Consider the following 19,675-nt stretch of genomic DNA (forward strand, 5'->3'; position numbering starts at 1 on the left):
AACCCCGTGCGTGGAGGTGGGAAGGGGCTTAGCCCTCCAGTTTTGGATGGATCCCCTGCGTGGAAAGTGGACATGGGGTACAGTCCTCCTGAGGACAGAACCCCGTGCGTGGAGGTGGGAAGGGGCTTAGCCCTCCAGTTTTGGATGGATCCCCTGCGTGGAAAGTGGACATGGGGTACAGTCCTCCTGAGAACAGAACTCCGTGCGTGGAGGTGGGAAGGGGCTTAGCCCTCCAGTTTTGGAGGGATCCCCTGCGTGGAAAGTGGACATAGGGTCCAAGCCTACTGAGGAATGAACCCCATGCGTGGAGGTGGGAAGGGGCTTAGCCCTCCAGTTTTGGATGGATCCCCCTGCAAGGAAACTGGGAATGGGGTGCAGTCCAACTGAGGACAGAAACCCGTGCGTGGAGGTGGGAAGGGGCTTAGCCCTCCAGTTTTGGATGGATCCCCTGCCTGGAAAGTGGACATGGGGTACAGTCCTCCTGAGGAATGAACCCCGTGCGTGGAGGTGGGAAGGGGCTTAGCCCTCCAGTTTTGGAGGGATCCCCTGCGTGGAAAGTGGACATGGGGTACAGTCCTCCTGAGGACAGAACCCCGTGTGTGGAGGTGGGAAGGGGCTTAGCCCTCCAGTTTTGGATGGATCCCCTGCGTGGAAAGTGGACATGGGGTGCAGTCCTCCTGAGGACAGAACCCCGTGCGTGGAGGTGGGAAGGGGCTTAGCCCTCCAGTTTTGGAGGGATCCCCCTGCAAGGAAACTGGGAATGGGGTGCAGTCCTCCTGAGGACAGAACCCCGTGCGTGGAGGTGGGAAGGGGCTTAGCCCTCCAGTTTTGGATGGATCCCCTGCGTGGAAAGTGGACATGGGGTGCAGTCCTCCTGAGGAATGAACCCCGTGCGTGGAGGTGGGAAGGGGCTTAGCCCTCCAGTTTTGGATGGATCCCCTGCGTGGAAAATGGACATGGGGTGCAGTCCTCCTGAGGACAGAACCCCGTGCGTGGAGGTGGGAAGGGGCTTAGCCCTCCAGTTTTGGATGGATCCCCTGCGTGGAAAGTGGACATGGGGTGCACTCCTACTGAGGAATGAACCCCGTGCGTGGAGGTGGGAAGGGGCTTAGCCCTCCAGTTTTGTATGGATCCCCTGCGTGGAAAGTGGACATGGGGTACAGTCCTCCTGAGGACAGAACCCCGTGCGTGGAGGTGGGAAGGGGCTTAGCCCTCCAGTTTTGGAGGGATCCCCCTGCGTGGAAAGTGGACATGGGGTGCAGTCCGACGGAGGAATGAACCCCGTGCGTGGAGGTGGGAAGGGGCTTAGCCCTCCAGTTTTGGATGGATCCCCTGCGTGGAAAGTGGACATGGGGTGCAGTCCGACTGAGGAATGAACCCCGTGCGTGGAGGTGGGAAGGGGCTTAGCCCTCCAGTTTTGGATGGATCCCCTGCGTGGAAAGTGGACATGGGGTACAGTCCTCTTGAGGAATGAACCCCGTGCGTGGAGGTGGGAAGGGGCTTAGCCCTCCAGTTTTGGATGGATCCCCTGCGTGGAAAGTGGACATGGGGTGCAGTCCGACTGAGGACAGAAACCCGTGCGTGGAGGTGGTAAGGGGCTTAGCCCTCCAGTTTTGGATGGATCCCCTGCGTGGAACGTGGACATGGGGTGCAGTCCTCCTGAGGACAGAACTCCGTGCGTGGAGGTGGGAAGGGGCTTAGCCCTCCAGTTTTGGAGGGATCCCCTGCGTGGAAAGTGGACATAGGGTCCAAGCCTACTGAGGAATGAACCCCATGCGTGGAGGTGGGAAGGGGCTTAGCCCTCCAGTTTTGGATGGATCCCCCTGCAAGGAAACTGGGAATGGGGTGCAGTCCAACTGAGGACAGAAACCCGTGCTTGGAGGTGGGAAGGGGCTTAGCCCTCCAGTTTTGGAGGGATCCCCCGCGTGGAAAGTGGACATGGGGTACAGTCCTCCTGAGGACAGAACCCCGTGCGTGGAGGTGGGAAGGGGCTTAGCCCTCCAGTTTTGGATGGATCCCCTGCGTGGAAAGTGGACATGGGGTGCAGTCCAACTGAGGAATGAACCCCGTGCGTGGAGGTGGGAAGGGGCTTAGCCCTCCAGTTTTGGATGGATCCCCTGCCTGGAAAGTGGACATGGGGTACAGTCCTCCTGAGGAATGAACCCCGTGCGTGGAGGTGGGAAGGGGCTTAGCCCTCCAGTTTTGGATGGATCCCCTGCGTGGAAAGTGGATATGGGGTACAGTCCTCCTGAGGACAGAACCCCATGTGTGGATTTGGTAAGGGGCTTAGCCCTCCAGTTTTGGATGGATCCCCTGCGTGGAAAGTGGACATGGGGTGCAGTCCGACTGAGGAATGAACCCCGTGCATGGAGGTGGGAAGGGGCTTAGCCCTCCAGTTTTGGAGGGATCCCCCTGCAAGGAAACTGGGAATGGGGTGCAGTCCTCCTGAGCACAGAACCCCGTGCGTGGAGGTGGGAAGGGGCTTAGCCCTCCAGTTTTGGATGGATCCCCTGCGTGGAAAGTGGACATGGGGTGCAGTCCAACTGAGGACAGAAACCCGTGCGTGGAGGTGGGAAGGGGCTTAGCCCTCCAGTTTTGGATGGATCCCCTTCGTGGAAAGTGGACATGGGGTGCAGTCCTCCTGAGGAATGAACCCCGTGCGTGGAGGTGGGAAGGGGCTTTGCCCTCCAGTTTTGGATGGATCCCCTGCGTGGAAAGTGGACATGGGGTGCAGTCCAACTGAGGAATGAACCCCGTGCGTGGAGGTGGGAAGGGGCTTAGCCCTCCAGTTTTGGATGGATCCCCTGCGTGGAAAGTGGACATGGGGTGCAGTCCGACTGAGGAATGAACCCCGTGCGTGGAGGTGGGAAGGGGCTTAGCCCTCCAGTTTTGGATGGATCCCCTGCGTGGAAAGTGGACATGGGGTGCAGTCCGACTGAGGAATGAACCCCGTGTGTGGATTTGGTAAGGGGCTTAGCCCTCCAGTTTTGGATGGATCCCCTGCGTGGAAAGTGGACATGGGGTGCAGTCCGACTGAGGAATGAACCCCGTGCGTGGAGGTGGGAAGGGGCTTAGCCCTCCAGTTTTGGATGGATCCCCTGCGTGGAAAGTGGACATGGGGTGCAGTCCTCCTGAGGACAGAACCCCGTGCGTGGAGGTGGGAAGGGGCTTAGCCCTCCAGTTTTGGATGGATCCCATGCGTGGAAAGTGGGCATGGGGTGCAGTCTGACTGAGGAATGAACCCCGTGCGTGGAGGTGGGAAGGGGCTTAGCCCTCCAGTTTTGGAGGGATCCCCCTGTGTGGGGGTGGGCTGGGGGTGCAATCCTAACGCTGATGGCGTACGGCTGCAACAAACACCCACTGCCGAGCTCGATCTCGAAGGGAATTGGGACGGTCCCGTGACCACAGACCGTTTTTATCTTTTTCTCTGGGCAGAAACACCACAAACTACATAGCATCGCACAGTCCTCTGGGGAATGTAGTTCTTAACTCAGACGGTGTCACTGTTTTCTGATTTTTGTTGTGTTGTTGATATTCCATATCATAGCATCTATAACATAACATACAACATCTGTAACATAACATCAAAGAGTCAGTGCTCCAGCTGTGTGGATCATCGACAGTTATGGGTGTGTCTGTCTCAGAAGAGAGGAAGAACTACATTCCCCAGAGGACTGTGCGATGCTTTCTAGTTTGTGGTGTTTCTGCCCAGAGAGAAAGATAAAAGCTGTCTGTGGTCACGGGACCGTCCCTACTCCGTTCGGGATCGAGCTCGGCAGTGGGTGTTTGTTGCAGCCATCTGCCATCAGCGTCAGCATAAGTCTTTCGCTTCATCGGACACTCTCTCTGTTTCTCATTTCGTTTCATTCATCAGCTTCAGTTTCAGTCAGATTGCAATGGATTGTGTTAGTTTGCTTTCAGATATCTTCTTCAGTTAATTAGCATTCCTCCAGGTACACCCACAAGTATCGATGATCCACGGAGCTGGAGCATTGACTCGTTAATGTAATGTTACAGATGTTCTGTGTAATGTTGTGGATGTTATGATGTGGAATATCAATATTATAACAAAAATCATAAAACCATAACAGGGTGCAGTCCTCCTGAAGGAATGAACCCCGTGCGTGGAGGTGGGAAGGGGCTTTGCCCTCCAGTTTTGGAGGGATCCCCTGCGTGGAAAGTGGACATGGGGTACAGTCCTCCTGAGGACAGAACCCCGTGCGTGGAGGTGGGAAGGGGCTTAGCCCTCCAGTTTTGGAGGGATCCCCTGCGTGGAAAGTGGACATGGGGTGCAGTCCGACTGAGGACAGAACCCCGTGCGTGGAGGTGGGAAGGGGCTTAGCCCTCCAGTTTTGGAGGGATCCCCTGCGTCATAATTTTTAACTGTTTGTTTGTAGTTAGTGTGGTAACCTCTCCTGTTTTGGGGAATTTATCCTTCAGATCTTTCTCCCATATGTGTTGGTCTGGTCTTATTGTTTCCTTGTTGCTTTTTCAGGTCCTCTGTTTCCTACATCGCTGTGTTGGCCTTGCTGTTATTTAGGTTTCATGTCTGCTCCTGTCCTCACGTCCATGTTCTCGGTGATGGCCATTTGTCGGTTTCCCAAGCTGTGCTTGTGGCTCACCTTGTCCTTTATGTTTATGATCTCTTCTGTTGTAAGATGCCTCCGTTCTATTTTCTTACATCTAGTTTAAATTAAAGAGAAGGACATGCTATTTTCTAGCATCTTCTGTCGGCTCTAGTTCTTCATCGTACTTTCAGCCAGTCCCCTCTCACATTTATTTTCTAGCATTCCTCAGTTACGGTTTAATTAGTCTTGATAAGTTTATAATGTTACTATACCTACCTTAGTTTTGCAATGGCTAATAAAGGGAGTGTACTGCTTACAAATGAAAATAACAAAATTGGGGCATGTAGGGATAGAGCTTTCGAGTGAGGAATTGCAGAGCACTTGTGTTGCATGTGGGAAAACTGCAGCCTGGGAGTGCTGAACCTTGATAGTGCAGCTCTGCAGCTGTGTAGGCAGGTAGCCCTGGGATCTGTGTGATGCTGCAAATTGTGACATCACTGTCACCAGTTTGGAATGGTATTTTAGCACTACGGTCGTTGCTACTCTACAGGGATGTGAACAACGAGAAATAAAGCAATTGCACTCACAGTTCATGTCTTATCTGCTCTTATTTTCCTACGTATTACCAAATCCTCGACAGGCAGCCGAGCAACCCTGGGCAGGATCTTTATTGGTGGCATTGAAGCGTGGTGCTTTGTATTTTCTGCACAACAGGAGAGCTTGGAAAAGCTTGTCTGTGCACACGGGAGAGCTCTGCCTGTCCACCACACATGCAGTTCTGGCCCCACTGGTGCATGTTTTACTTACATCTCCATCTGCCTCGAGCTGTCCTCTCCGACCGATGCAGAAAGGGTTCACCTCCTCAGCTGGCGTCTCTCTGGGGTCTGGGATGAAACACCGAAGCAGGGTGGTGTGATGCACCCAGCACCAAACGGAGGAGTCACAGAGCAGCAGCCCAAGCATCTGAGAATTGGGACCACAAGACGGTCAGCATTCCTCCTGCCATAGGAGGAGTGACTCGGGGTCACAGATATTTACAGTTTCATCCACGCCGACTCTGGTTTCTGCGACATTCACTTCCTAATAACGTCTCACTTCCCACAAGCTGCGGCATCGCAATGGCACGAGAACAGCCGCCAAACCTCCGCGCGTGGAAAAGCAGACAGACACCGAGGGGAGCTGCCGATAGCGGCAACGACGGAGGCACCGCCCGCACCGGGGAGGACGGCACAGCCCTGGGGGGGATCCTGACACGAACGTAGGCGCTGCCGGCCCGCCCCGCTCCCCCACCTGAGCGCGGAGCATCACTGCGGCTCCGGCTGCGGTTTCCACCTCTTCCAGCGGGCACCGCGGCAAGACGGCATCGCAATGGGCTGCGGACCGAGCGGCAGCAGCCGGCGAGGGAGAGCCGGGGCCGCTCCAACGTCTGCGCAACTCCTGGGCGCGCGCGGAACCGCGCGTCACTGCTAACGGCACAACGGAACCGCCCCCCCCTCCCCCATCCCGTTCAACCGTCGCTCGCCGCGCGGTGGCCTCGGTCCTCCCCCCCCCCCGTTTTTTTTTTTTTCTTTTATTGTTGCTACGTTATTTGCACTTTGTCAGCTTTCCAGCAGGGGGGACAACCTGATTATCAACAACCCAACTTGGCTGTTCGTCCGTTCAGCTGCCATAAACTGCTTTAACGTTAGCTCACCCCTGACGAAACCTCTCTTCTGAAACAACGCCTGCTTCGCGCACCCCCAGATCACCACCTCTCCCTCAGAGAGCCGCTCCCCGCGCCAACACGCGGCTTTCCCGAACATTTTGGGCGCTCCGCCCACACGGTTTTCGTTCGGGAAACCCTATTACCTGAACCACACCGACAGCCCCGCCCCTTCTGCCGGGTTCCGGCCGCCGCCAGGATCCCTCGGGCTCTCCCCGCCGCCACGAAGTGGTTCCGTCCAAGTGCGGCCTGCTCCCAGCGCCGCTCCCCCTGCCCGCCCGTTGGTGCGGCGCCTCTCTGCTCCCCGTCCCTACCCCCGCAGCCGTGTGAGTGGAACGCGCCGCGGTCGCTGATTGGCTGCCGGGCCCCGCAGTCTGCGCGAGCTGCGGGTGCCTCAGTGTGCGCGCGGCCGGCGCGGCGCTCGTTCCCGCCGCTCGCTCCTGTCCCGCAGCATAACGCCCAGCAGCGGCCATGGCTTCGGGTAGGTGCTCCCGGGCTCGGCGCGCAAAGGGGATGGCGGTTATTTCCCCACATCGGAGGTGCGCGGGAGGGGCCATATCCCCTCCCCCAAGCACGCAGTGCGCGCGCGCTTTTTTGCCGGTGGGGAGGGGGAGGTGACCACGCCTCCTTTCGCTAGGCCACGCCTCTTACGTTGAGGCCACGCCCTCTCCGGCGAGACCCCCGCTACAGACAGGGTAGGCCACGCCCCGTAGTTCTTCGTGGGCGTGGTCTTTGAAGCCACGCCCCCTGGACCGCGGTCTGCTCGCAGCGTGGGGTTCCGCTTTCTATCGTGCTTCCCGTCTCCAGTATTGGTTATGAGCCCCTCCCAGATCGTGCACCTCCAGCGTGGGATGCAATCCCCCCCTCTGCCCCAGATCATGCACCTCCAGAGTGGGATGCGATTCCTCTGGTTTTGGATCTTGCCTCTTCTGAACATGGAATGTGACAACGTCCCCCCCCCCTTGAATTGTACATCTCCAGCATGGGATATGACCCCCTCCCCTCTCCCTCCCCTCTCCCTCTCCTCCCCTTCTCCTCTCTCTTTGGGTCTTGTCCCTTGCTTGCATGGGATATCCTCCTCCCGCCCTTTGGATTCTGCAGCCCCTAGTTTTTCCTGGGGCTCCTGCCAGCAGCCTGTGGTGGCACTTCTTCAGCCCGCTGGCTGAGAGGTCCCATTTTGATCCCAGCGGCAGAAGCCCTGGGGAGACAGCGTTTCCTTCTGTCCCTGCTGCCCAGGCTGAGCAATGCCCCTAGCCCGCAGTTCTCAGGGTTGAGCCATTGTGGTGTGCTGTCATGTACGTGAATGACAGAGTAGGGGAAAACCAAGCAAGGTGTGCCAGAGGGCTCCCAGTGCGAGGAGCACTCCTTTGCAATGAGAAGAAAACACATCCAAAGGTACTCCTCAGTGAAATCAGACCAAAGAGTCTTCTGCCAAATGGGTTAGGTTTGAACTTAAGATCTGAACACCTTTTCTTCCAGAGTTCAGGTAGGTTCCAGCCAAGCACCTGACGTGTCTCCTCTTTACTCTCTGGTGAGATTCTTTTTCTTTTGAGGATGGGGTGCAAGCTGCTGCTTCTTTATGCACACTCACCTCATAGAACAACTTCAGTTCTGAGGCACAGCAAATTCTTTTATCTTAAGCGGAATGTGGCTCCGGAGCAGTACTGTAAGCAGTACTGTAAGTACTGTACACCCCTCTCCACTCACAGGGAATTTTTCCCTGAGCTGCTCCTACGTTCAGAAGAAGTCCCTGCACTTCCTGGACTTTCCAGAATTAACTCTGTTGTTTCCAAAAACTCATGTCCTCGCTGAGCCACTGAAGTAAATCAGTGGACTAAGCAGTCCAAGAAGGGATAATCAGCACGAGGAAAAAATGTATAAATAAAGGAAATTCCTCTGATTCGATGTGTTTGCATTTTACGGGCTCCTTATCTGGTTGCTTTCTGGTGCCTTGAGATGCTTTGCAATCTAAACCACTGCTTTGCGTCTGAGTAGCTGAGGTGACATCCTGATCTCGGCTGCCTGCCTGAGTTGAAGTGTATGTGTAAGTACTGCCAGGAGCAGATTTATAGCCAGATGAGGGAGGCGTGCCGAACAGATTTGGTGTTGTGTTTGCTGTTTGTTTATAGCTTATGACATTTTTTCTGCACTGTATGTCACTCTCCGTTTCAGCTTTTTATTCAGTTCTAGGAGTAGGGGTTATGTACCTAGAAACACATGGGGAAACCTGAAATCAGGGATGAAAGCAGAAGTTCTGGATAGCTGATTTTAGACCACAGTGCTGCGATATTTGTACGAGTTCTTGGAGTAACTTGAAACAAACAGAAGAATTGCAAGGCATTCCCCAGAGGTGCGGTACTGCTGAGGCTGTAGGGACAGCAGGATTTGGGGTTTGGTGCAAGATAGAAGATGGAAATTTCAAGTGTGAGTGGCACGAGTTGGGGTGGCATTGGAAAGGTCTGAAGCTGATGGAGCAAGGCATGCTGTGCTGTGTTTGTGCATCTGCTGCCTGCACATACATACAGACATACACACACACATATGCACACGTACACACATACATACTCATTCACACATACTGTTAGGGATGATACATTTTGGGACAGCATGGTCGCTTGAGCTCGCAGCATTCCTCCAGGGGAATGGTGCGTGCAGAGAGAAGAAGAACATGTACTTGATTTAGCAACCAGAACAAGATCAAGAAAAGTAAAATGTTATACCGCGTAGGTCTTAGTGTACTTAAGTGATAATGTGTAACTAATCAAAGTTTTGTGTGGAATGCATTATGTAATCTAAAACTAACCAATCAGAAAGCACACATCACGAGTGGTGTGCATGATCTTTGTAAGAAAATACTATATAATAGGTACCAATTTAATAATAAATTTGAAGCTTGCTCACATTGAGTATGTGTATGCTTCCCCACGTCACTCTGGGTTAACCTTGGCTAAACGCGGCAAACACCTTGGTTTGCGACATTTGGCGCCCGAACAGGGACCCGAGTACGTGGTTTTGGACCAAAGCCTCTGCTGCTTTGCAGCAGAGAAGCTGCGCAGGTGCGGTCGACCGCACAGCGGGACCGGCACAAATGCGAAAAGTGGAAAAGCTGCGTAGCTTCGGTTGACCGCGCAGCGGGACCGGCACGGGATCCAGGGGCTAAGCGACTGGCCAGCGCGATTTCTCCTCCTCAGAGTGCCTTTGTTCCTGCGGGACAGAACGGATGGAGAGAGAGGTAGCCCAAAATCTTTTATCATGCTTTTTAGAAAAGCGGGGAATTAGTGCTGGCACCCTTAAAGCAGTGCCAAATATCTTGGATTATGGTCGGACAGTAGGAGTTTTCTTGACGGCAGGGACATTGTTTAATATCGATCAGTGGCGTACCTTAGGTGAAGTGTTGTGGGATCATGTAATTGATGATAGAAAGGAGGCGAAAAAGCTGATGAAGCCTTGGCGGGAGATTTCTAATTGCATAAAGCGGCATAAGATTGAACAGGAGGTAGCGGGACAGGCAGTTGCTCAGTTGCAGGGCGGAGCTGCCGCTGCGACTGGTCGAATTGAAGATCCCCCTCAACCGTCCCTAGGGATCCCTGTCCCTGTACGGGTATCAGCGGTGCTGCCTACTGCACCAGCGGCTGAGGACCCGGAGACAGAACCTGATCTTTTTCCCCCAGAGGAGGGAAATGGGGATCTCCCACCACCACCGTCATTGCCTCCTCCGCCACCGCTTTCAGGCGGCAAGGCGCGTAAAAGTGGACCCACCGCAGGTCCCCTTGCACGACCTCACTGGGCAGAAATTGCTCGACAAGCTGTGGAACAAGGTCACTCTGACGTGGCTGAAATAATTGGTCAGGCTTTTCCGATTCGGTTTGAGCCCACAGCAGATGGTGGAGCTCATGGGGTTCATGTTCCTCTTGGTTGGAAAATGCTGTTTCAATTGCGTGCTACAGTATCAGAACATGGGTTGCATAGTGAACCGGCTCGTCAATTGTTAACTTATATATGGTCTAGCAGTGTGCTTGTTCCAGAGGATGTAAAAACAATTATGAGAATGATTATGAAGCCATCAGAACAGATGATGTGGCAATCTCATTGGCGCCGCTTATGTGAAATGAGTGCTAGCGCGCCACGAGATATGTATGATCCATTGTACCAAGTGACAGCTGATCAATTGACAGGCAGTAATATGTTTTCTAGACCAGAGATACAGGTACAAATGGGGCCAGACGTGTGTATGGAAAGTATGAACCTAGCTCGAGATGCGTATAACATGGTGCGGTCATCGAAGCCGGCTCCCTCTTATTTATCGATTAAGCAGGGTCGGGAAGAATCTTTTGCTGACTTTGTCGATAAGATAACTGACGCGTTGTCACATGCAGATGTACCTGAGTGGATGAAACAGTCTTTGTTACGACAGTGTCTATTAGAAAATAGTAATCAAACTACAAAGGCAATTCTTGTCACTCTCCCTTTAAATGCCACTGTTGAAGAAATGTTAGAGCGTATGAGCCGAGTGCCTACCCCCACTCAAGCGATGTTAAGCTCTGTTGTTCAAGATATAGGTGAAAAGTTGGCTGGAGCCCAGGATCGGGTGTTTGCTGCCTTTGGACCGCTGTTGCAGCAAGCTGAGAGTAAAGCAGCGTCTTCGACTTCGCGCCCTCAACGTTGCCACAGGTCCACTATGGGTCCCTACGAAGTGGACACGAGCTGCTATGGAACATCCTGACACTCCTGCTGATTCTCCCGGTAGCAGCGACCAGGCAACCACCGCTATTGACATCTAGTTCAAATGTCTGGGTAACATGGGCAAACCTTACACACAATCCAGATTTCTGTCTTAGCTTACAATCAGCTGGAGAGCCCTTTCATACCTGTTTAATTGGGTGGCCAGGGTACGAGACTCGGGAATTCAAGGCATATGTCAGAAATGTTTCTGCCTGTAATTATTCAGAGCCTGCAACCCAAAGTGCATGTTTAATCCGTAGCCTCAATAGTTCTTTGCCATGGGACCCCCAGGAACTGGATTTACTGGGATCCCGCGCGGTTAATAATGTGAATGGAACTAATACCACTTGCTTGCTGTTTGGTCTAGGTAGTACCTTTGAAAAATTTGCGCACAATAATCCAAAACTACTAACCATTCATAGTCCTTATTTAGGTCAAGTTTGGACAAGTGTCTCTCCAAAAAATCGTGTTGCTTTTAATTGGTCTACTTATTGTGGAGGTAATTTTTCGAAGGGAAATGCTTATGGCTTACGTTATACATCTGAAGGAGGGACTGGGAGACAAGAGGTTTTGATAAATGATCAGTCAGCTAAAGCCTTACCACCAGGAATTTTCCTTATATGTGGCGATAGAGCCTGGGCAGGCCTCCCAAAGAACATAGTTGGGGGACCATGTTATCTTGGCAAATTAACATTGTTTGCTCCTCGCAATCAGGAATGGCTGAATATCTCTAAAGCCTTGATCAGTAGCAACAGTCGTCGACATCGGAGAGCCGCTTCACCGCTGACAGCCGAGTGCTCGGACGAGATAAAACTATGGACAACAACAGCAAACGCCTTCGCTTCTTTCCTGGTTCCAGGTGTAGCAGCAGCCCACGCCTTAACCCAAATCGAGAGACTAGCTTGTTGGACTGTTAAGCAAAGTAATATTACATCACTGATTCTTGAAGAAATGTTGGAGGATATGAATAGCTTGAGACATGCTGTACTGCAAAATCGCGCTGCAATTGATTTCTTATTGCTAGCACAGGGGCATGGGTGTGAAGATTTTGAGGGTATGTGTTGTTTTAACCTATCTGATAATAGTCAATCTATTCATAATCAAATTCACTGGTTGCTCAATCACACACAACAGGTAATGAAAGACCACCACCCCATCGATGATTGGTTTCGGTCGCTCTTTCCAGGACTCTCATCCTGGTTATACGGATGGCTTAAGGAAATTATAAAATGGATACTTATCATCATTGTAGCTATTATTGTGGCCCGCATAGTCGTCTCCTGCACGGTCCGACTAGCTACGCCACAAGCAAATCTTGCGGCGACAACTGATATCTTTCAAAATTGGCTAATAGAGCAAGGGGGTCACGACTATTTTACTTTAAAAGAAAAACGGGAAATGTTAGGGATGATACATTTTGGGACAGCATGGTCGCTTGAGCTCGCAGCATTCCTCCAGGGGAATGGTGCGTGCAGAGAGAAGAAGAACATGTACTTGATTTAGCAACCAGAACAAGATCAAGAAAAGTAAAATGTTATACCGCGTAGGTCTTAGTGTACTTAAGTGATAATGTGTAACTAATCAAAGTTTTGTGTGGAATGCATTATGTAATCTAAAACTAACCAATCAGAAAGCACACATCACGAGTGGTGTGCATGATCTTTGTAAGAAAATACTATATAATAGGTACCAATTTAATAATAAATTTGAAGCTTGCTCACATTGAGTATGTGTATGCTTCCCCACGTCACTCTGGGTTAACCTTGGCTAAACGCGGCAAACACCTTGGTTTGCGACACATACACTCACAGACAGACATAGATACATACACAGACACATATGTACATATACGTACACACAAACACATGCATACATATGTACATACACACACAGGTATATGGCCATATAGAAGTGGATATAGGGATGCTGACACACAGGTGTATGGCTACAGAGACACGGCTGTGTCAGGGATGGGTACACAGAGATCCATACAGGCATAGAGATACACAGGTGCCCAGGCAGATTTAGATATGTAGTTGCAGGCATCCACATAGACACACAGATGTGCAGACAGACAGATTTCACGTGCAGTTTGACCACAAACCACACTGTGTGCACGCTTCTTAGCACTTCACTAAAGCCCGTGCTGCTGGCAGCGGTGTTGCCCAAGAAACGTCCCTGGCAGGGGGGGTTCACAACCTGACCCCTACAAGACCTGGCTGTAGCACCACCACTGCTCTGTTCTCTTTGTAAAGCTGCACCACAGCCATAAACGCTGCTGGGATGCTTGGGCTGTGAGCCCCGTGGCGAGGATGCACAAGAGGGGGCCTGGGGGGAGGATTTTGCTCCAGCAAAGCACAAAGAGCCCCCGTTGGAGCACAGCGATGGAGGTCACAGTGGTGCCTTTCATGCCCCGTGGCACCCATGAACCAGCAGCCAAAGGTTGGGGCACGATGTTCAGCCTCTCTCCTCTGCAAAGCCCAGCTGGCACCGCTCGGCTCCTCCTGGCTCCCCCCCTCCCCTCCTCCCCCCTCCCCCACCAGCCCCGTGCAACCGACGCTCGCTGCGAGCGGTGGTCTCGGTCCTGGGCGGCACACAGTTGGTGGAGAGGAGGAATTGCAAAGGGACCTAGTCCACCTGGGACCGTTGTTATTACGTGCAGAAAGGGAAAGAAAAAGAAATAGCTGGACTTTTTGAAACAGTGCACCCGTGGGAGATCCCCGAGGAGGAAACGCTGCCATGACAACGGACGGCTTGACATTACATCGTATACAGTTCATCTTTTACGCTATTGCTTCATTTTCACGGCCGTCCACAAAGAAATGAACGGCCCACAAAATAGCTTCAGCCCACTCCCCTCCCTCCAACAGCTGAGGAGGGGACCCCGTGTGTGGAGGTGGGGCTGGGCCCCCCAGCTATGGAGGGACCCCCCCTTTGGCTTCCTGACAAGCGCAGGGGGAGTCCTTCTTCATTGCTGGGGAGTTGGACTGCACGACCTTTAAGGGCCCCCTTCCAACTCCAGCGATTATCAGAACTACTTTGGAGCTGGTGGAGAGAACGAAGGCAACATGACGTTGAAGGCACAGATCACATCAGCATTTTAAAGCTGGGTTTTGCCAGGCAGAAAAGGGTGCTCTTTATTCTGCCCTGCTTACACCAAGCCCTGCCCTAATCTGCCCCTTCAAAGCATATTCTCATAGGAGAAGTCACTTGTGAAATAGGCTTTTTCACACAAGTCCTAAGTTGTAAACTAAGGCATCCCATGCTTTCAACTTTCTTGTGTCCTAACTACATCACTCACGTAAATAAGATCTGAAGCTAAGAGCTTCAGCATAGATAGGACGTAGCGTTATCTCTGCAGCATGGCTCAGTCCCACGTTAGTGCAGTGTTTTGACTATCAGCCTCCATCTCACCTTGAATCAGAGAACAGAGGCTCTACCTAGTTACTGTGTGCAACAGGAAGGCTGTTCAATAACCACAGTGAGAAAAGCATCCACTAGTATGAGAAATATGGAGAGACAACCCAGTCCCCTTCCCTCCACAATACCAAAAGAATGATCAAAATTATAAAGGAAACACAATTAAAGCAACCCATGTAGCTAGTCACCCCAGAGACAGCAACAGTGCCAGCAATTGCTGCTGCGTGAGCAACGCACGATGGTCTTCCCATGCTGGACGTGTCCTTGTCCTGCTGCTTTCTGGAGGATCAGCACACCTGGACTTTTGAAACTCCAGTTGGAACAGTTGCTGCTGAGGCTGCTGGATCCCCTGATGCTTGCTGAACCCCAGCCAGGAGGTCCAGGCCGATATGTGCGTGTGGACCAGTTGGGCACATGTGCTGTGGCACAGAGAACTTGCCCACGTGGCAGCACTGTCCAGGTGAGGCTCCAGCATGGGACTGGATGCAGCACTGTCCAGAGGTACCTCTGGCTTGGTAGGGGGAAGAAGCAAGGCTGTATCTTGCATAGCTGTGCTGAGATCCCACGCGTCCCAAAGCATGGCCAAGTCCTGGTGCACAGCTGTGCTGAAACTCCTGGCTCTGAACACCAGGGTGCTGCATCTGGGAAGCAGGAAGAGCTGGAGGTGAAGAGCAGTAGTAGCTTTGGGTAGGGTACGTGCCAGGCAGAGGGGTAATCCTGGGCAGAAGAAAACAGAAAGCTATACTGTGTTCAGAACTGTCATTACCCACCTAATTAGTGCTGGAAGTGCCCTGGGGGTTGATTTCCTCCTGACCGGTGCTCAGAAAGGTCACAGCAGTTCATCAGAGAGCTACTTGTAAGAGAGAGTCATTTGGGTAAAAATAGGTTTACTAGTTACCCAGGACAGATACGCTTACACCAATTCCACACCCACAGAATGAGGAAGGTTTTAGCCTGAAGTCTCTTCATGTAAGAAACATGCCAGCCAAACCACAGAATGGTTTCACGGTTCCCATACTCATCCTCCCTGCCTTCCACTGAACCTAAGTTATTCATCACAAGAAGTCACAGCTGCCAAGTGTTATTTATTACCAAGGTGGAAGTAACAGCCCAGGGTAGAGAGCAAGGAGGAGGAGGAGAGAGTTGCAAATAAAATGAAGCATTCAGAAGCAAGGTCTACAAACAGCCTTTGCCAGCAGAAGATACGACTCAAGCCACCAAAGCAGACCAAGTGCAAATCTCACCCAGAAGCCGTGGGAACTTCTGAAGTGCTGCTCAGCCCATGCACACCACCAGAATGAGTGCAGAGAATCAAAACAATATTCACAAAGACTATGACCACTAGAGTAAAATGAGAAACTGGCTTGTGCTGAGGCTTCAAGATTTTCTTTTTCCCTCTGTACTCCATTTGTGGACAGAAGCCTGATGGAGAATGCCAGAAATCTCCCAGAAATGCCTCCTGTCTGGTGGCAAGTTGGTGAATGAAATTTTATTAATTAAAAAAAAAAAACACATTAGGAGCTCACATCTGGGTATAAGCATGAAAATAATAATCGAGACACAGGAACAAGTATAGGACTTGTGCCTAAGATACAGAGATATGCAAATCTTGCTGCAGAAATGGAAACATGCTAGAAACACCTTCCCACACCCTGCTTGATAATCAAATGGTTACATGAACACCTTTGAGCCAGAACAGTGTCATCTCTCCTAGAGAAAGCAGGTTTAGACAGAGCTGTACACAACAGCTGCTAGCAGAAGCATTAGGCTGGTGTACACACAGGCCCAGCATAGGGCGAGAAACTCCCTCCTCCCAAAAGCAGAACTGAAACAGAGAGAATCAAGAGGCTCCTGGGTTTGCCTGGCTTCCCCTGCAAGCACTCATGAAGTTTGATTGCATCTAGGCACATTCTTCCTACCAGCAAGGTTTTGTTCTATGGTTTCCCTCAGGTGAGGGGAAATGTGAACTCTTGGGAATGCTTCCAGTTCCAAGAATGCTTTACAATAAGCTAAGGGCTTAAGCATTACATGCAACTTCACCCGCAGCAGAAAACCATTCCGTCTCTGTGAAACTGAAATGACATCTCAGAGCAGGGAAAAACTGGACCCTGACTTCTGAGTTTTTTAGAATTTGCATGAGTTCTCATTGCTTGTGAGGGACACAAAATTAAAATCATTCCTGAAGAGCACCACAAGTGCTGAGGTTTCTTTTCATTAAAGCAATCTTGCCTCAATACAGAAAACGTGCATTGAAAGGTCTACATTAAACTGTGTGACATCTTACATTTATGGTGTGCTGCTCCTACATAGGTTTGGATACCACAAACCTCACAACATTCCTGGGAGGTGAGGCAGTGCAGAGACAGACAAAGATCACACCCCAGGGAACAATTCAGCCAGAAACAAGCACCAGAAGTCCTGTTTTGACACAACTACACAGTGCAACTTTCATGGCAGAGGAGCTGCAATACCTTTAACACATGCACACAGCACCCTTGCAGCAAAAGAGTTTCACCTCAGTTTAGTTTCCAGTGAACAGAGCTGGTTGAGTTAACGTGTGATAATGTATTAGTGACAGCAATGCCACCAGCAGCATCAGTGTCCCACATTCCTAATATTCTTAACATCCCTTAGAGGAACATGAAAAGCACAGTAAAGATTTTAAGGGCAATTTAGTGCCACCCCATGTCTCAACATTTCCATATATCAGAAGATATTTCACGGGAGCTCCAGTACTTACTTGCTGCTCTCAGAAGCTCTCCTCTCAGCTGAGGATGCCGGGATGTATTTTAGCCCTGGTATTCTCTTTAGCACACTGAAAGGGAACGTCTGATCCAGCTTAGAGGCCACTGACTCCGGAAGATCCAAGCAGAAACAGTAGCCAAGTCCATCTGAAGTCAGCAGCATGTTAAGGAGGACCACTGATACAATGCACTCCCTTCTGGCACTGCAACACACCATCCCCACAAATTAGTTTCCTTGGTGAATAATTCCAGTTCCAGCTAGTGCCATCCCCTCAGACCATCACCCTTCTCATCTCCTTCCCCGCATACCTTACACCACAGGAGAAGTGGAAGCACTGGATGGGAAAGAAATGCAGAATAGGGCGCGATGAGAAGAAGAGTCCAGGAAATACCATCAAGTCAGCACATTTGGCCACAAAAACTGCACCACGCTCTCCTACCCACAAAGCAACGTTCCCACTCTGGTTTAGGGCTACCTGTTCAAAAAGGATACAGGCTTTCCCAACTAAAAGCCCACACAAGTTGCTCAGGAGAGAAGAGTGCGGGATAAACCATGCTACAAAGAGCAGAAACCACGGCACCAGCACCACTGGAACTCTCAAACCAAATAGAAGAGTCCACTTCATCCGTGAGTGGGTGGTTGACACACCCAGAGTAGCAAAAGCTATAGGCATGAATCCTTTGGCATCTTCTACTTCTGACACCCTCGAGACAACAGCTTCAAGTAAGAGGTACAGGAGGCCGGCCAGGATGGCAAACACAACGGTGAAGAAGCAGTGCTTCACAGTGCCAACGTTCTTCTCAAAGCTGCCAGCAAAACACCAGATGACAAAGGCACCACAGGTCAAAGATATCAGGTCCTCATAGACAAAGACGTAGGTAACTAGCCTGTGAACTGAGCATGCCAGCGTGTTAGAAAGGCAGAGACAGCAAAGAATTTGTTCTAACCCGCTACAATTACAAGTTTATGCAGAGGGAGACAGCCTACAAGATGAATCAACTTCTTTTAATCTATCCTGCTGAAGAAAAGAGGGAACTTGAGGCCTTAAAAACCAATAATAAGTAACCCAAGACAGCCAAAACAAGGGCTGTCTTGGGTACTGCAGGCAGATGGACCAACTCTCACTGCTTGTGTCTGGAAAAATGCTAGTTTCTATAGTAAATATCAGTCTCATTCAAAGAGAAGACAGAAGGCATAAAAACGACTGCTATGGTTGAACTCTGAGTTTGCACTCTTGCTTTAGCTACTGCAATTACAAGAAAAAAAGAGATTAAAAAGACTGAAAAAAAGAGAAACGCTTCTTAAACAGCCAGCAGACAGATTTCTCTCACAAACAGTCTGGAGATGATCAGCTGGCACCAGCACCCTGAGGCCCTCTGGTTAGCAGTTCACCTAGGCACGCAGCAAGCCCCGAGCCAAACAGTTCCCAAAGCCCTCCCGACAGCTGCAGGACAAACACAGGAGAGAGCATTGCTGAACACAACCTGACAGCCGCAGGCAGGCAGCGGATTCACCATCAATCAGGACAGCACACTGCTGGAAGCAACCACTGCAGGGAGCTGAGCAATTAATGTTCAACTCCCTCAGGAAATAGCACAGGGAGAGGAGGGGGCAACCAGACAGGCTCTTAGCAGCGCGGCACCGCGCCCAGAGCCACAGACATAGGCACGGGGAAGCTCAGGGAACCGAGAGAAAAGCGCTGCGGCTCTGCGAAGGCGCGACACGGCAGGGGGCACGGCGCGGGGCCGGGCCACGGGAGCTGGGAGTAGGCCCCGCTCACCTTCCCCGGATCGCAGGGCGGCAGGCCGCAGAGCACCGGGGTGGGCAGCGAGAGAGCCCCGCAGCAGCCCGGGCCCGGAGGCGCCAAGCGACAGCAGCAGCGTGAAGGCGACAGCAGCCAACGGGCGGCCACAGCCCGCAGCCATGCTGCCCCGCTCCGCCCTACTTCCGGATGCCGCGCACCGCCCCACTTCCGGCCGACGCCGGAAGGCCCTCACCGTTGCCTTGGCGACGCGAAGCCCTGCGGCTCCTCGCTACCATGGCAACAGTTCTTTTTTTTTTTTTCCCCGTACTTCCCTAATTTCCCCCCCCTTATTTATTTTCTTTTTTTCTTGCTAGATTAATTGCAATTTGTCAGCTTTCCAGCAGGGGGGACAGTACCACCTCACACAGTTTCACGCTGCTAGGAGCTGTCAGATGAGGGGGATGTGCAGGGGGTGAGGGCTCATCTCCCAACTCCTCCTCTCTTCGGAGCTAAAGGTTCAGAGAGGCTCTACACAGATCAACTCTTTATTTAAATTAATACTCCCAGTCACCACTTGAATGCAGAAACGTTATTTCAAGCCGTGGCGGTGGGATTACCAACAACCCAACTTGGCTGTTCGTCCGTTCAGCTGCCATAAACTGCTTTAACGTTAGCTCACCCCTGACGAAACCTCTCTTCTGAAACAACGCCTGCTTCGCACACCCCCAGATCACCACCTCTCCCTCAGAGAGCCGCTCCCCGCGCCAACACGCG

At 51.7% G+C, this 19,675-nt stretch overlaps 2 protein-coding genes across 2 annotated transcripts in view; one reads left to right on the plus strand and one right to left on the minus strand.

Moving 5' to 3' along the window:
• The first annotated feature begins 6,726 nt into the window (after nt 1-6,726).
• TAF15 (TATA-box binding protein associated factor 15) overlaps nt 6,727-19,675 on the plus strand; it is a 31,471-nt gene continuing 18,522 nt past the window's right edge. Inside the window, exon 1 of the mRNA XM_065731792.1 lies at nt 6,727-6,751. Within this exon, the coding sequence (XP_065587864.1) occupies nt 6,742-6,751 (10 nt within the window). The 5' untranslated portion in view covers nt 6,727-6,741. The remainder of the gene's footprint in view (nt 6,752-19,675) is intronic.
• On the minus strand, nt 14,627-19,082 carry RHBDD2 (rhomboid domain containing 2). Its single transcript, XM_065732213.1, has 4 exons — nt 18,938-19,082; nt 17,650-18,111; nt 17,153-17,303; nt 14,627-15,129 (listed from the first exon to the last, which is right to left on the minus strand). Exons 1-4 carry the CDS (start codon nt 19,080-19,082, stop codon nt 14,700-14,702), a joined length of 1,188 nt encoding a protein of 395 aa, XP_065588285.1. The 3' UTR covers nt 14,627-14,699.

The sequence above is a fragment of the Cyrtonyx montezumae genome, unplaced genomic scaffold (assembly GCF_038088225.1).
Source record: "Cyrtonyx montezumae isolate F1298 unplaced genomic scaffold, pur_monq_1.0 scaffold_15, whole genome shotgun sequence".
NCBI classification, from domain to species: domain Eukaryota; kingdom Metazoa; phylum Chordata; class Aves; order Galliformes; family Odontophoridae; genus Cyrtonyx; species Cyrtonyx montezumae.

Bases quoted from the DNA above. Each gene is read 5' to 3' on its own strand.
- RHBDD2 (XM_065732213.1), bottom strand. From the start codon at position 19,082: ATGGCTGCGGGCTGTGGCCGCCCGTTGGCTGCTGTCGCCTTCACGCTG. The intron at 17,304-17,649 runs GTATCCTTTTTG...TGCTGACTTCAG, and splicing joins GCTTTTAGTTGGGAAAGCCT to ATGGACTTGGCTACTGTTTC. The intron at 15,130-17,152 runs GTAAGTACTGGA...TCTTCTGCCCAG, and splicing joins AGAGCTTCTGAGAGCAGCAA to GATTACCCCTCTGCCTGGCA.